Source organism: Capricornis sumatraensis, chromosome 8, assembly GCF_032405125.1.
Source record: "Capricornis sumatraensis isolate serow.1 chromosome 8, serow.2, whole genome shotgun sequence".
NCBI classification, from domain to species: Eukaryota; Metazoa; Chordata; class Mammalia; order Artiodactyla; family Bovidae; genus Capricornis; species Capricornis sumatraensis.
The window spans coordinates 63,275,607-63,291,118 of NC_091076.1; the positions used below are offsets into that span (position 1 = coordinate 63,275,607).

The following is a 15,512-nucleotide window of genomic DNA, read 5'->3' on the forward strand; positions in this document are numbered from 1 at the left end:
GAGGAAATGACAACCCTCTCCAGTATTCTTGCTTGAAAAATCCCATGGACAGAGGAGCCTGATGGGCTATCGTCCAAGCGGTCACAAGGGTCAGACACTACTGAGCTACTAAGCAAGCGGGGTCTTTTTTATTTTTTAATTATTATTTGGTGGCAGTAGGTCTTCTTGCTGTGCGCTGGCTTTCTCTGGTTGCTGTGCAGTCTCTCATTGCAGTGACTTGTTTTATTGCAGAGCAGGGGCTTCAGCAGTTGCAGCTAGCAGTCTACTAGAGACACTTAGAACCCGGGGCTGGCTCACAGGAGAGCCAACCCGTTTTGTGGACTAGTAGCCAATATGGGGGCTTCCCTGGTAGTTCAGCTGGTAAAGAATCCACCTGCAATTTGGGAGACCTGGGTTCAATTCCTGGGTTGGGAAGATCCTCTGGTGGAGGGCATGGCAACTCACTCCAGTATTCTTGCCTGGAGAATCCCATGGATAGAGGAGCCTGGAGGGTGACAGTCCATGAGGTCTCAAAGAATCAGACACAACTGAGTGACTAAGAACAACACAGCCAATTTTTATGGCCTCAAGACAAAGAAAACCCCTGCTGGAAGAGTGGCATTAGGTGAGTGGTTAGGATGCTACAGGGTGAGTACTAGGGTGGGTGTTTTACCTAGTATGGGATCAGGGGACTGGCCTGTTTGGATTAGGAGGCTCATGGCAACAGTTGCTATGGGGCTTGGTCAGTTCCAGAGATTTTCGCCCCGTGATCTTGGTACAGGGCTCCACATCTGTGACCCTGGTAATTAGGGCTGCACAAGGGACTCTAGCCTCTTGCTCTTGGGATGGCCTCTAGGTTCCAAGGGTGTCAAGCTGAAACCTCTCTTCCAGAACATTCTCTAACTAGAACAGCAGCCAAACTCATGCAGATAAAACAGCTGCTGCCCCAGGGTGCTGTGACACCAGTGTCTAAGTGGGTGATGTCAGAGTCACCGGGAAAGCAGAGAGGCGTGAGGACAGTCGCGGCCTCAGGTGCGGCTTGTGCAAGGCATGGGGTCTGGGGCGGAGGGATGTGTGCGGCTGTGTCTCTGCGTGGTGCTCCTTTGATGCCTGCTGGAGCTGTGAGAGGTTACGGACAAACTCAACTGGGGGCTTGAAACTAAAGAGACACCAAGAAGAAACAGGAAAAAGAAAGACAGAGGTAAGGAGAGACAGAGACGGAAAGAAGGAATTTCAAAAGGCACAGGTAAATTGGGCCCTGTCTCCTCCCAGTTCCCTGAGTGAGTGTCCTGAACGGAGCCTGAGAGGGAAGTGGGGCTACTGGGCCCCCAGTTCTAGCTCCTCCTGCTTGTTAGAAAGTGTAGGGAGTTCTCCAAGCTATGGATTGTGCTGCCTTTAGGACGTAATCTTTATGAACGAGTCTAGCATCTCCAAACTTCTACAGTGAGGCTGGCTGCTCACTGCACTTTAAGTCAACCAGCCCATGTTCGTTTTCCACAGGCTGTTTGGAAGAAGGCTTGATTTCTCCTGAGAGCCACACCATTCTCCTTATCACATGGTTGCTTGGCTACACTGTTAGTGTTCTCCATTTTTGCAAAATGCATAGGCTGAGAATCTTAAGTTCTGCTCTTTTTCGCTTAGCAATTCCACCTATAAATCATTTCTCTCTTCTTGCATATTACTGAATGCAGTCAGGAGGAGCCAAGCCATATCTTCAATGCTTTGATTAGAAATCTCCTAGCTAAACATCCAGTGGCATCACTTGCAAAATCCACCTTCCACAGAACTCGGGAACAGGAACACAGTTCAGCCAAGTTCTTTGCCAGTTTTTACTAAGGATCAACTTTCCTCCAATTTCCAATGTTGTTTATTTCCTCCAGAGACCTCATCAGAATGGCCTTTACAACCCACATTTCTACCAATATTCAATTCACCATCACTTAGCTGTTCTCTAAGAATTCTGATATACAGAACTGATTCATTGGCAAAGACCTTGATGCTGGGAAAGATTGAGGGTATGAAGGGAAAAGGATGACTGACGATGAGATGGTTGGATGGCATCACCGACTCAAGCAAAGTCCAGGACATAGTGAAGGACAGGGAAGCCTGGCATGCTGCAGTCCATGGGGTTGCAAAGAATCAGACATGACTGAGCAACTGAACAACAGCAAGAAGATTAAGGCTTTCTCTACAGCTCTCCTCCTCCTCTGAGGCCACACTCAAATTGCCTTTGAAGGTCGCTTCATGGCAGTGTAGGCTTTTTCGAGGCTGCATCTCAAAACTCTTCTGGCCTCTACCATTACCAGGTCCCAAAGCTGTTTTCACATTTTTAGGCTTATTACAGGAGCACCCTACTTTCTGGTACCGATTTCTGTCTTAAACCATTTGGGCTGCTATAATAAAACTACTACAAAATGGGTGGCTTGAACAGGAAACATCTAGGAAAATATTTATTTGTGTTGGATCTTAGTTGCAGCATGCAGGCATGTGGCACGTGGGGTTTTTCACCACTGTGCTCGGGCTCTTCCTTGTAGTGCTGGACGCAGTGGGCTTAGTTCTCTGATCTGGCAATGAACTCACCCACCAAGGGAGTCCCATCAGCCTTTTGTTCTCACAGTTCTGGAGGCTGGGAAGTCCAACATCAAGGTGTCACCAAATGTGGTGCCTGCTTCACAGACTGTTATTCATGAAAGGAGGGCATGAGAACCCTCTGGGGTGTCACATATAAGGGCACTAACACCATTCATGAGTGTTCCATTCTCATGACCTTATCACCTACCAAAGGCCCCACCCACCTCTTAATATTATCATATTGAGGGCTGGGATTTCAGCATATGAATTTTGAGGGGGTGGGTGCAAATGTCCAATTCATAGGAGCCTCCTTGCCAACACTCAGTATTGCCAATCTTTGTAATTTTACTTACTCTGGTACGTTTATGGAATTATATTGTGATTTTAATTTGCATCTGATATCATTTTCCTATTGCCTGAATAACTTTCCTGTGGAGGTCTGCTGATGAAAGAGTCTCAAGGCTTTAATTTTTATTTGATTCCTTTGATCTCTGTTCTAGGGAATGTATGGTGAGAGATGTATGTATGTTGACTTGCAAGTGGGAGAAGGTGTGAGAAAATGAAAGTGTGGGGTTTGACCTTTAAGGTCTGTGCTCTTCTATCAGTTCTGCTGAGATAATGCAATTACTCTTTTTCTCTTTAAAAAATTTTTTAAAAAACTATATTTTTGACTGTGTCGGGTCTTAGTCGCATAACACAGGCTCTTTGGTGGCAGCACACAGATTCTCTAGTTGCAGCGCAGCAGTTTAATTGATTCATAGCACGTGGGATCTTAGTTCCCTGACCAGGAATCGAAAGCCGCGTCCCCTGCATTGCAAGGCAGATTGTTGACAACTGGCTCAGCAGGGAAGCCCCTATGTCTTCTGTTGTTTGGAAGTTCTCCTTGGAGTCTAACAGAAGGTCAGACTGTCACTGTCTCGAGTTGGGGAATCAATGCCATTGCAAGATAAAATAACATGCAGAGAGTTGAAATCAGATAACTTGGAAACCACTCCACCAGAATCTCAGGCTGTCTTTATTTGATTCATACCAACAACCTCACCCCCTTTAACTTCTGAAGCACGCTCTCAGATACTAGAGAGTAAGTGGAAGGGAGGAGATGAAACCAGAAAGTATAGGGTTCCTAAACACACCACTGTGGACACTTGGTGCAACCAAGAGGGTGGAGGGTTAGAGGTATTAGGACTGTAGAAAGAAGCTGAGATTGAGCACAGCTCCACAGGGAGCCCAGCTTTATCAACCTCTGGCCTCGGATACGGGCATCATGCAGCCTCTATGCCCACCCCATCATGGCATCAGGAAAGACACAGGGCACTGGGTGCGCCCTAGTTAGCAACCTGAAAGCTCCAGAAGTACTATTAAGCTTTCATCAAGCTAATATGGGGTGGCCGGATCTCTGCTCCAGGGGTTGCCAAGAGGCGCGGGCCGGGGGACAACCCCGGGAACTCTCGCTGGACAGCCAGGCACATTTGCAGCTCTCGGCTGGCCTGGTGTGGGCCTTGCTTTCATGGAAGAGTCACTGCTGCCCATCCGGTCGTTGGTTTCAACTCCTCACTCTTGACTCTCTTTCTTGTGCAGGCCAAGCCTGGGTTTGCTTTTCCCTGCGTGGTCAATGTTGCCTCCCAAGCAAGGTGCAAAGTCGGGTGCGAGAGGCGCTGCAGACCTGCTCAGGCGCCAGCCGCGCCAGGACTAATCTCGATCTGGGGCGCCCTCTGGCGGTGCTAGGTGCTGGACCTGGGCCTCCACGTTGAAGACAACGTCTCCAGGATTCAGCGTCTGCGCGGTCTGGGCCCGCCTGGAATGTGCTGGACAGCGCCTGCCAGGCAGCGGGGCTCTGGAAACCATTCCGCTATGATTATTACCTCTCCTCTCTCCAGGTTCTGCTCTGAGCCTCAAGCTGACGCTGAGAAGACGCGAGGCAGCCTTAGCTGCTAGGAGGGCGTGATGGGGGACCATAGAGAGCCAGGGCAAATCAGTGTGGACATCTAGTTGTTGGGCCCAGCGTCATTCCTGTCTTTCTGCTCTGAACTAGCCATTGTCCAGAGGAGCTGTACCAGGCTTCTGTCGCTGCTTCTTGGTTTTCCCCAACCTCCCCGCCGTCACAGTTAGGCCACCTCCTTTCCAGGATATTGGAGCGGGAGGGGTCGGTTCATGGAAGATGGGGGTCACCCAGAGTAGAAGAGGTATTTCTACTGTATGGAATGTGCATGAGAGGAATTCCAGGAAGTTTTTTTTTTTTTTGCTGGAGTCACCATCTCTGAACCTGAAGGTAGGGGAGTCAGCATGGTATGGATGTGGATGGGGTCAGGTTGAGCCCCTGAAAATTGTGGAAACTCGGCATGGCCTCAGCCTCCACACAACTCACAGGAGAAGCCTGGGTGGGCAATGGTGATGTCCTTAGTGGGGGAATTAGTACTGATGCCAGAGAACATGGGATTCAAATCACTGACCTCTGTTCTTCCCTGTTAGGCGCGGATTTTCTGGGACACTTCTGATTCAAACCAGCAGTGGTCACAACTGTTGAGGGATGCAAGGGATGCTTCAGAGTATTGGATCAGTGGGAAAACATTGGATGTTGGTGTGAGTTCTGTTAGGAGGCTGGAGGCAGGGGCAGCTGCATGCTGGGGCAGGTAGGCAACCAGAGGAGCAGTGCCACTTCAGCACTGAGGACTGGACAGCACCCTCAACAGCCTGGCAAAGCTGAAGGAGTGACGGCTAGTCACTCCAGCCCAACCCCAGTGCGGCTCACTGAGGCTGGCAGTGGAACCCTTTTAGAGGGGCCTGAGCTCCAAGACCTCAGCCTCCAGGAACTTGGAGCCTGGAACCTGGGCTTATGGGGTTGGGACCAGAGCTCCAAAAGAATTATAGACTCTAGATATCACATAAACAACCGTTTGTAGCACTGCAGATCACAAATCTTTTTACAGTCACCTCTCTGCCTTGCAATAGCTCAGGAAAGTCGGAACATCTTCTCTAACAGACGAGGGAGCTCAGATAGGGTAGCCAGTCTCTCCGAGTCACACAGCCAGCAAGGGGTCTGAGCTAAGACTTGAAGGGCTGCTTGGGGATGTAGCAGATTCATCCCTACAGACTATGACAGTGGAGCGGGGCCCTTGTAGTAAGGAGATCCTGAGGGCTGATGGATCTACGCAAAGGGGTTAGGGTTAGGATTAGGGGGTGAGGGTGACTTATGACCCCAAGACAGCACCGCACATGTGGAGTGGGAAGCCTGGTAAAGCTGGACAGTGCTTCGAAGAGGAGCAGGGCTCCCAATAAAATATGACCTTGTCTATTCCTAAAGCCCAAGGTGGCATTCAAGCCCTTTTCTGGACCAGGATCTCCACCTTTGGGCCAGAGGTCATTCATCTGTTCCCTGGCCAATCAGTTCCACCCAGGGATTCTCCCTCCTGCCTTCACTCTAAGCCTTAAGCTCCCAGAGACAGTGGCTGCTACTCCCTGGGTGTTCCCAGCCCAGCGTCTGGGAAGCACTGGGCCCACAGTTAGAGCTCAATAAACATTTGTCACTGGCCAAGGCTTGTCTTCCTTTCCTGTGAGAAAAATGGCTGGGAAGAGCACCTGTGTGTCACGTGGTCTAGCTGAGTCTGGTTTGGCCAGTGTGTGGACTTCTCATTTGCTGTGCTTAGTCGCTCAGTCATGCCTGACTTTTTGCCATGCCATGGACTGTGGCCCGCCAGGCTCCTCTGTCCATGGGGATTCTCCAGGCCAGAATACTGGGGTGGGTACCCTTTCCCTTCTTCAGGGGATCTTCCCAATCCAGGGATGGAACCCAGGTCTCCCGCATTGTGGGTGGATTCTTTTGCAGCTGAGCCACCAGGGAAGCCCAAATGAGTTGTGTGGGGAGAACCCAATACCCATGCAATGCGGAGAAAGTCCAAGGCAGAAGATAAGGGCATTTAGCCCCACCTATTCTCTTTAGGTATATGCAGGGCAACAGAGCCGGAGAGTGACAATGACTTGCTGAAAGTCACATAGCCGCGTAGGGACAGGCACAGGGCTATATAACAAGTTCTTCCAGGACGTGACCTAATCAGGGAGTGAAAGTCGCTCAGTTGTGTCCGACTCTGCGATCCCATGGACTATATACAGTCCATGAAATTCTCCAGGCCAGAATACTGGAGTGGGTAGCCGTTCCCTTCTCCAGGGGATCGTCCCAACCCAGGGATCGAACCCAGGTCTCCCTCATTGCCGGCGGATTGTTTACCAACTGAGCCTCAAACCTAATAAGGGAGTATCCCTGACAATGGGCTCTGGATGCGTATCGAGCGCATCGACTTTCTACTTCTCAGGCCTGGAACGATGAGTGGGATCAATCGATTGCTTTTGACGACCAGTAAGTGATGCGCGCTGATTGGTCCTGGTTGAGGAAACGGAAGAAGGGGCGTGCACGTGGGGCTCCGTGGCCCGGGGCTGCCAGGCAGACGTGGGGAGCGTCCCGGGAGAAACCATGGCGTCGCTCAGCTGCGGTACCGCCGTCTGCGTTGTCTGTTTGGAGAAACCCAAATACCGCTGTCCCTCCTGCCGCGTGCCCTAGTGAGTGCCGGGGGTCGCTGGGAAGAGGGCGGGCGGCGGGGCGCCGGGAGGCTCTGCGCCGCCCTTGGGACTGACGCAGCCTGTGGCTTTGTTTTTGCAGCTGCTCCTTGCCCTGCTTCCGGAGGCACAAAGGTAAGGCCTCCTTCTTCGTGGACCGCAGCGCGCTCATGCCTCTGCGGTCTCGGGAACGTGAATCCCGGGGCCCGGCTATCAGCCTGTCAGCCTTGCAGCGCCCGACCCTGGGGACCGCCTCCCACCCACCGTGGGCAGACGGATACCTCTTCTTGAGAATGCGCCTCCACTTTACGGACAATAAAAAACCTTTCCTCTGCTTCACTTTCCTTTCTGCGTGCCATCTTTTTTTTTTTTTTTTAAACAGTCTGGTTTTTGCCCCAAAAGCCTCTTCTAGCTGTGCCTTCCTCTTACTGCTCTGGCTGAGGTTAACGACGTTTTCTTTCTTTTAAGTGATGTCTTGATAGAAACGGGGAGGTAACACCACTTTACTGTAAGGAACAGCGTCCCTGGCTCTCACTGTTACCAAGTCTACGTTTTATGTCTTTTTCTATCGGCGCCTCTTCTCAGTCTTCAAGGACCCTTTCCCACGCCCTCTTTCTCTCAGTGACTTTTCTGCTAAGAGTTCCTCACTGGTGGTTTGCCTGTAGTTTTATCCCCTCCAGTCTCTGATTTTATGGCTGTTTGTTTCGCGCACCACCGTCCCCGCTCCAGCTTTTTTTTTTTTTAATCCTAATGTCTTTGGAGCGCTTTGAAAAAGACACTTTTCAGCTCAAGATAGGAACGAAGTAGAACTGCTTTGCTGGAATAGTTTGGGAGCTGTGTCTGGAATGCTTCTGTCTGGTCCTACAGCCCTGTGAGGCCCCTGCCAAGACCCGGTAGCGCAATCTGGGTAATTTTTCTGATACACAGATTTGCGCAGTTCACTCCTGTGTTGAGAGTCTTCCCTGGTGGCTCAGACGGTAAAGCGTCTGCCTGCAATGCGGGAGACCCGGGTTCGATCCCTGGGCTGGGACGATCTCCTGGAGAAGGAAACGGCAACCCACTCCAGTACTCTTGCCTGGAGAATCCCACGGGCGGAGAAGCCTGGTAGGCTACAGTCCATGGGGTTGCAAAGAGTCAGACACAACTGAGCGACTTCACTTTCACTTTCTCCTGTGTTGAAAACTCCAGCTTCTCCATTAGTGTGTTTTTTTGAGGGGCGAGGGGAACGCTGCGTTGGTTCTTGTTTGCTGCTAAGGGACTTTGTCTAGTTGCGGTGCGGGGGGTGGGAGGGTGGTCCTCTTTAGTTACAGTGCTTGGGCTTATCATGCAGTGGCTTCTCTTGTTGCGGAGCACTGGCCCTAGGGTACATGGGCTCAGAAGTTGTGGCCCACAGGCTTCGTTGCCCTATGGCACGTGGCATCTTCTCAGACCAGGGATTGAACTGGTGTGGAAGCACTGGACCACAGGGAAACTCTGCTTGCTTTGTTCTTATTTAAAAAAAATCTTTTAATTGAAGTATAGTTGATTTACAATGTTTCAGATATACAGCAAAGTGATTCAGTGATCTGTATCCTTTTTTGGTTCTTTTTCATTATAAGTTATTACAAGGTAATGAATATAGTTCCCTATGATATACTTTCCTTGGTGGTTCAGTGGTAAAGAATCTGCCTGCCAGTGCAGGAGACACGGGTTAATTCCTTGAGCTGGGAAGATCTGCTGGAGAAGGACATGGCAACCCACTCCAGTATTCTTGCCTGGGACATCCCATGGACAGAGAAGCCTGGAGGGCTATAGTCCATGGGTCACAAGAGTCAGCTACCACTTAGCAACTAAATGAAACAATAATATATTTTAGGCCCATGTTGTTTATCTATTTTGTACATGGTAGTGTGTTTCTGTTAATCCCATATTCCTAATTTATCCTTCCTCATCCCTTCTCCTTTGGACCCATAAATTTGTTTTCTGTGTCTGAAGTCTGTTTCTGTTTTGTAAGTAAATTCATTTGTATCTTTTTTTAGATTCGATGTATAAGTGATATCAGGATTATTTGTCTTTCTCTGACTGACTTCATTAGGTATCATAATCTCTGGGTCCATGTATGTTGCTGCAGATGGCATCATTTCATTTTTATGGCTGTGTAGTATTCCGCCATATATGTATACACCACGTCTTCCTTATTCATTTTTCTGTTGATGGACATTTAGGTTGCTTCCATGTCTTGGCTATTGTAAATAGTGCTGCTATGAACATTGGGGTGCATATATCTTTTCAGATTTGAGGTTTTATTTTTTCTGGATATATGCCCAGGAGTAGGATTGAGGGCTATGGTAACTATTTTTAATTTTTTTAGAGAATCTTCGTACCGTTTTCCATAGTGGCTATACCAATTTACATTCCTACCAACCGTGTAGGAGGGTTTCCTCTTTTTTTTTGAAGGAGTTCCTTTTTTCCACACACACTGCAGCATTTATTATTATTTGTAGGTTCTTTTTTTTTTTTTTTGGCTTACTGAATTATAAGGTGAACACCACCCAGCTCAGGAAAATAAAACTTGGACTTCCTGGTGGTTCAGTGGATAAGAACCTGCCTGTGAATGCAGGGGACACAGGTTCTACCCCTCGGAGCTTCTAAGCCCGTGCACCGCAACTACTGAGCCCACATTCTAGAACCTCTGCTCTGCAATAAGAGAAGCCACTGCAGTGAGAAGCCCGTGCATTGAAAGAGCAGCCTCTGTCTGTTGCAACTAGAGAAAGTCTGTGTGTAGCAATAAAAACCCGGTGCAACCAAAATAAAAATAAATTATATATTTTTAAAAATATTAAAAAAACTGCCTGTCAGTGCAGGGCCAGTGTGTTCCATCCCTGGTCTCTGAAGTTTCCATATGCCTTGGGGCAGCTAAGCCCGCATGCCACAGCTGCTGAAGCCTGTGCCCCTAGAAACCGTGCTTTGCAGCAGGAGAGTAGCCCCCACTTGGTGCAAGGAGAGAGAAGCCCTTGGAGCAAGAAAAACCCAGCACATCCAAAAATTAAAAAAATTTAAAAAGAAAATAGAACTTTGCCATCTACTCCAGAAACCCCTCCACACGCCCTGTCCTGACCCACCGTTCTCACTTCCTGTAAATGACCACTCTGTTGAACTTTATAGCAATCACATCTTTGCTTTTTCAGTTTTATTTTGCAAGTATGTATCCTGAAAGAGTATTGTTTCATCTTGTTCTTAGTTCCCTGACCAGGGATTGAACCTAACCTAACCAAGTCCCAACCACTGGACTGCCAGGGAATTCCCCCAAAATGTGATATTTCTTTTAAGTCTCTCTTAATTTGTAAATTGCTCCTCCATCCTCTGTTGTTACCTTTTTTAAAAAACAATTTCTCTGTGGAAGAATTCAAGCCATTTGACTTGCAGAGTTCCCCACAGTCTGGGTTTTGCAGACTGCAAACTCATGCTGCGGTTAGGCATACTCCTCAGTCCTCTATTTCTTACAAATTGACAGATTAGAGACTGGATCAGAGCTCAGGGTCAGTCTCTGGGAAAACTACAGGTGGTCTTAGGCACAGCTATAGATGGTGCATAGTGTCTGGTGATCTTTTTTTTTTTTAATTGAAGTATAGGTGATTTACAGTGTTACTAGTCTCTGTACAGCAGTGACTCAGTTATGTACATACATAGCATTCTTTTTTCTTTATATTCTTTTCTATTGTGGTTTATCATAGGATACTGACTGTAGTTGCCTGTGCTATATAGTAGGACCTTCTTGTTCATCCATTCTCCTAATATTTTCATCTGCTAACCCAAACCTCCTGCTTCATCCCTCCCCCAGTCCCCTCCCCCTCGGCAGCTACCAGTCTGTTCTCTGTCCAGGAGTGTGCTGCAGTCTCATAGGCTCATTTGTGTCATTTTAGATTGCACATTATGGTGGTGTGGGATGAGACAGACTGGCCTCTTGCAGGTGGCTTCCTCCTCTTGTGCCCCATCCTCCTGCCAGGCCTGCTTTGCCTATCCACTGCCAGTTGCTTGTCACCATGTCCTTGCACCTGGCTCGACTTGCTCAAGGGTCCGCTCCAGCCATGGGCCTTTCCTGCTGCCCGGAATGCGCTGGCAGCACCTCCCCCTCGTCTCCCCACCCTCTTGGGTGACTCGGATCCGACTCGCCTTGCCTCGTCCATCTCTCTGTCCTCTGTGAGGCGGAACCCCTCCCAGGTGGGCCCGGTGAGTTTCATGTGTGGACTCCCGGTGGCGCGTGGAACCTGCACATTCAGTATCTGAAACCGCTGAGAACACAGTTTGTGGCTAATTAAAGTCAGTGTGTTACTGCATTGTGGTGAAGTCTCTGGGATCAGGCAGGACAGGGAGGATGGAGACGGGCCCTAGGGGAGCGTGAGGCGGGCTTCCTCAGCCCTTCTGCCGGGCCCAGGTTTCTCCTGCCCCTTGACGGGATCTCTCACTTCCACTTCTTTATCCCCCACCCAGTCCCTTGCCCCCTACATAGGCTTCCCCCTAGATGCTGGATGCTGGCTTGGGGGAGTGCTGCAGCCTTGTCACTCAAACGGAGGTGACGTACACCTGAGATTTGTGTCTTTCAGAGCAGTGCAAGCCTGCAGCTGGTCCTGTCGAGAAAAAAATAAGATCAGCTCTTACTGCAATAACTCAAAAGCCTGTGGAAAACGAAGGTGGGTTGGTTGACTGCAAACACACAAACTGAGGAAAGGCTTTCAAATAGAATATGTGGAAAGAGGAGAAGAGACTCATGGACTGGGGCCAGGAGGCAGGTTCACCAGGGAGCAGCAGGTTCACCAGGGAGCAGCAGCTTCCTCAGCCCTGTGCACTGGGGGGCACACGTCGTCACGGGTGGCGAGGTGGGGCCGCCTGAAGATGCAGGAGAAGGATGGGGGGGCGGGGGGGAAAGGCTGCAGCTGTGGTTTGGGGTGAGCGGTGGACCCTGCTGGCAGGAGCCGCCGCTAGTCACGGCTTCGGGTCTCCCTCCCTGGGCCTGGTGGGGGTTCACCTGACCTGGACCCGTGTGGCGCGCAGCCTTTGGCCTCGCTGCTCCTGGCGGCCCTTAGAGCCTGCAGCACGAGTGTCCTCCCCATCCATCTAGCCTTTTTTTAAAAATATATATATATATTTTTTCTGGTATTGGGCCTTGGTTGCCGTGTGCTGGCTTTCTCTAGCTGCAGAGAGCAGCACAGGCTCTAGGGTGAGCAGGCTTCAGTGGGACAGCGCTCGGGTTCCAGAGCGCAGGCTCCATAGTTGTGGCATAGCATACAGGATCTTCCAGGCCCAGGAATTGAACCCGTGTTCCTTGCATTGCAAGGCAGATTCTTAACCCCTGGGCCACCAGGCAAGCCCCACGTACCCTTTCTTTAATGCCTCCTGCGCCCTGTGCATCATGCTGGGCTCTGAAGACGGTGCCACTGAAAAGGTATTGAGCAGTCAGAGCCAGGGGATGGCCGGCTTCTGCCCTTTGAGAAACCTCCTTGTTGCGTTCAGAAGTTTCCGCCCATGCCGAAAACACAGGGAAGTCCTGTCCGCGGGTTTTTACAGACAGGGCTGGAGCCATAGTGAGCAGAGGTAGGCTGGGAAGAATTGGAAAATAAGGCCCTAAGCCCAAACATAGTTTAAGTGTGTGAACACTAGGAGGCATTTGTTAAAAGTCACCAGCTCTTCACTTTCCTAAAATAAAGCGTGTTAGTGTAGTCACAAATTCCTCAGAAGTGGTTGTTTGGTCTCTTCCCACTTGCTTTCTCTCTATTCTTGTCGTGTGTGCACACACATTTTTTTTATTTACTGGAGTTGTTAAAGTCTGGCACCTAGGTTTCCTTTGTGGTCACATAAACAGGTGACTGTTATGTTCCTTAGATGATGATGACGACTCTGTGGCTGATTTTCTCGATAGTGATGAGGAAGAGGACCGAGTGTCTTTGCAGAATTTAAAGAATTTAGGTAAGTCTGCAGGTAAGACAATTTTTAAGCTAAGTCTGTGCAGGTAAAATAACTTTTTCTTAGGTGAATGGCATTAAGATATTTACAGAGGTCTAATAAAGAAAAAGATTTGGACAGCATTTAACTTGGAAGCCACCTGATGTGCTGACCTCACCTTACATGAGCATGCATGCTTAGTCATACCCGACTCTCTGCAACCCCCTGAACTGTAGCCCACCAGGCTCCTCTGTCCATGGACTTTTCCAGGCCAGAATACTGGAGTGGGTCGCCATTCCCTTCTCCAGGGGATCTTCCTGACCCAGGGATCAAACCCACACCTCGCGTGTCTCCTGCGCTGGCAGGTGGATTCTCTACCACTGTCGCCACCTGGGAAGCCCCACCTCATGTGAAATGCTGGGTCGGGGGTGCAGCGTGCTTGGTGTTTTATTACGTTTGGAACATCTGGCTTTCAGCCGTCTCTGCCTGCACCCACTTGAGCTCAGCTTGGCTCTCCTCGCTGTTCATTTTAAGGGGAGTCTGCAGCACTGAGGAGCTTACTGCTCAACCCGCACCTCAGACGGCTGATGGTCGACCTTGATCAGGCGGACGACAAGGCCGAGCTCATGCGAGCCTGCATGCGGGAACCCTTGTTTGTGGAGTTTGCTGACTGCTGCCTGCGTATCGTGGAGCCGCCTCAGCGCGAGGGTCCTTAGGGTGGATTGCTGTGTTGCCTGCTCCTGCTGGGAGGCCGCCACGTGGGGGGCCCTGCCCAGGGGTGGCGCTGCCAGGACTCAGCGGCTGACGTCAGGTGGGCCCCCCAGACCCCTTCCAGCACTGCAGGCCGGGGCGCAGGCAGGCGGAGGTACTTACGGTGGCAGACCCATATGGAGAGAGAACTCGATGTTCAAATGGTGGTTTTTAAGTGTTTTATTTTTGGTACCATTAAGACATAAATATTTACTGAGTTTCCACACCCATTTGAGTAAAAACTTAATCAGTGTTTCTAAATAAAATTTTGGTGTGGTATTTCTTTGGTATATTGCATTGATCATTCTTGATTTATAATCTAGTTGTTTGACATTAAATTAATCAAATATTTAAATAGTAAGGTTTTGTTCCTTTTAAAGGAACTCAAGGCAAAGTTTTCCCCAGCCACAATTCTAGAGAGTGGGGTGCCCACTGCACTGATGGCCGGCACCGCTGAGTTGGATCCGTGAAGGTAGTGAAGGCCCTGATGTTTCCTAATCCTGGTTTGGTCACTGCCAACCCTGACACTCATCAGGGTGTGGAGGCAGGGGGTGTGTAGCCTGCCGCCCCAGGCCACTGGTGCAGCCGCTGGCCCGCCTGCCCGCGGAGCCACGGCTCCCTGAGTGCGCTCGGAGTCGCTGTGGGAGTCGTCTGGCAGCCGGGTGTTGATTACATGTCTCTGGCGAGGCCGCTGGCAGGAAAAGGCCTTGTGGAAACAAAGGCACAGGGGATGGCCCAGCTGGGTGAGGCTGGGAGGGGAGAAGAGGTCACACGTGGCCCGGCCTGTGTCTTTCCAGCAGGATCTGATTAAAGCCAGTAACACTGTCGGGCGAGGGTCCAGGGCAGGTGTCAGCGTAGCGCAGTGGAGACTTTCTGCAGTGGAACCTGACTGAGCCCTGGGGAGAGAGACGCAGCTCAGCCCCAGCTCCCGGGAGGTCGAAGGGACCTCTTGGAGCGAAGGCTAGGAGTGCAGGGACGTAGGGACACCCAAGGACTTGCTGGAGTCACAGCAGTGGCAGACTGAGTGTGGTTTTCCTCCTTACTCTAAAATGGTAGCAAAGTCCAAAAGGGTATTAAAGACAAACTGTCACATCCACCTAGCGTGAGATAGATGAGGAAACGCTAGGAGGGAGTGCTCTCCTGCCAAGAATATCATCTGTCCCAGTCTTAGGACTGCTTAAAGCTGGAAGGTCAAAGAGCTGCACTTCTGTTTACACTCTGGCGGGCCTGAGTGTTGTCATGGCGATTTTATCCAGATTATGTCCTATAGGAATTCCTCCGGTAGGAAATGCAGTGTTTCCTTCCTTCTGCCTTGTGTCACTTGATCCTTGTAAAAGGCGGGTATTAGCCCTTGTCTGTGCTCGCTGCCTCTTTCCCTGGCGGCTGCCCACAATATAAAACCCTGAATCACTGACTATGTGGTTCTCAGGAATAAGATAAACCAAGGGATACAAGTGAGGGGAAAGTGTGTGTTAGTCTCGCTAGGTCGTGTCCGACTGTTGGCCACCCCATGGACTGTAGCCCGCCAGGCTCCTCTGTCCCTGGGATTTTCTAGGCGAGAATAGTGGAGTGGGGCGCCAGTTCCTCCTCCAGGGGATCCCAATCCAGGGAACGAGCCTGGGTCTCCTGTATTGCAGGCGGATTCTTTACCGTCAGAGCCGCCAGGGAAGCCCAAGTAGGGGGGAAGCGTGGTGCTAAATCCAGCGCCATTGGAGGGAAAAGCTGCTGTTACCATGACCCATTTT

The 15,512-nt window shown here is 50.2% G+C and overlaps 2 protein-coding genes across 5 annotated transcripts in view; one reads left to right on the forward strand and one right to left on the reverse strand.

Moving 5' to 3' along the window:
• Positions 1-6,987: 6,987 nt before the first annotated feature.
• On the forward strand, positions 6,988-13,977 carry ZNHIT3 (zinc finger HIT-type containing 3). Of its 4 annotated transcripts, none has more exons than XM_068978465.1 (5): positions 6,988-7,101; positions 7,202-7,233; positions 11,682-11,768; positions 12,958-13,053; positions 13,552-13,977. In XM_068978465.1, the coding sequence occupies exons 1-5, from the start codon at positions 7,016-7,018 to the stop codon at positions 13,731-13,733; spliced, it is 483 nt and encodes a 160-aa protein (XP_068834566.1). In that variant the 5' UTR covers positions 6,988-7,015; the 3' UTR covers positions 13,734-13,977. The 4 variants fall into 4 exon arrangements, with proteins under 4 accessions (XP_068834566.1, XP_068834567.1, XP_068834568.1 ...); XM_068978466.1 differs by having other exon boundaries at positions 12,958-13,041; XM_068978467.1 differs by having other exon boundaries at positions 12,958-13,041; positions 13,564-13,977.
• A 78-nt stretch (positions 13,978-14,055) lies between these two features.
• Positions 14,056-15,512, reverse strand: part of MYO19 (myosin XIX) — a 32,507-nt gene continuing 31,050 nt past the window's right edge. The window contains exon 25 of the mRNA XM_068976687.1: positions 14,056-14,663. Within this exon, the coding sequence (XP_068832788.1) occupies positions 14,535-14,663 (129 nt within the window). The 3' untranslated portion in view covers positions 14,056-14,534. The remainder of the gene's footprint in view (positions 14,664-15,512) is intronic.

Excerpts from the sequence above, each read along its gene's own strand:
- ZNHIT3 (XM_068978465.1), top strand. The coding sequence starts at position 7,016 with ATGGCGTCGCTCAGCTGCGGTACCGCCGTCTGCGTTGTCTGTTTGGAG. Across the intron at positions 7,234-11,681 it reads CTGCTTCCGGAGGCACAAAG|AGCAGTGCAAGCCTGCAGCT; the intron begins GTAAGGCCTCCT and ends TGTGTCTTTCAG. Across the intron at positions 13,054-13,551 it reads GAATTTAGGTAAGTCTGCAG|GGGAGTCTGCAGCACTGAGG; the intron begins GTAAGACAATTT and ends GTTCATTTTAAG.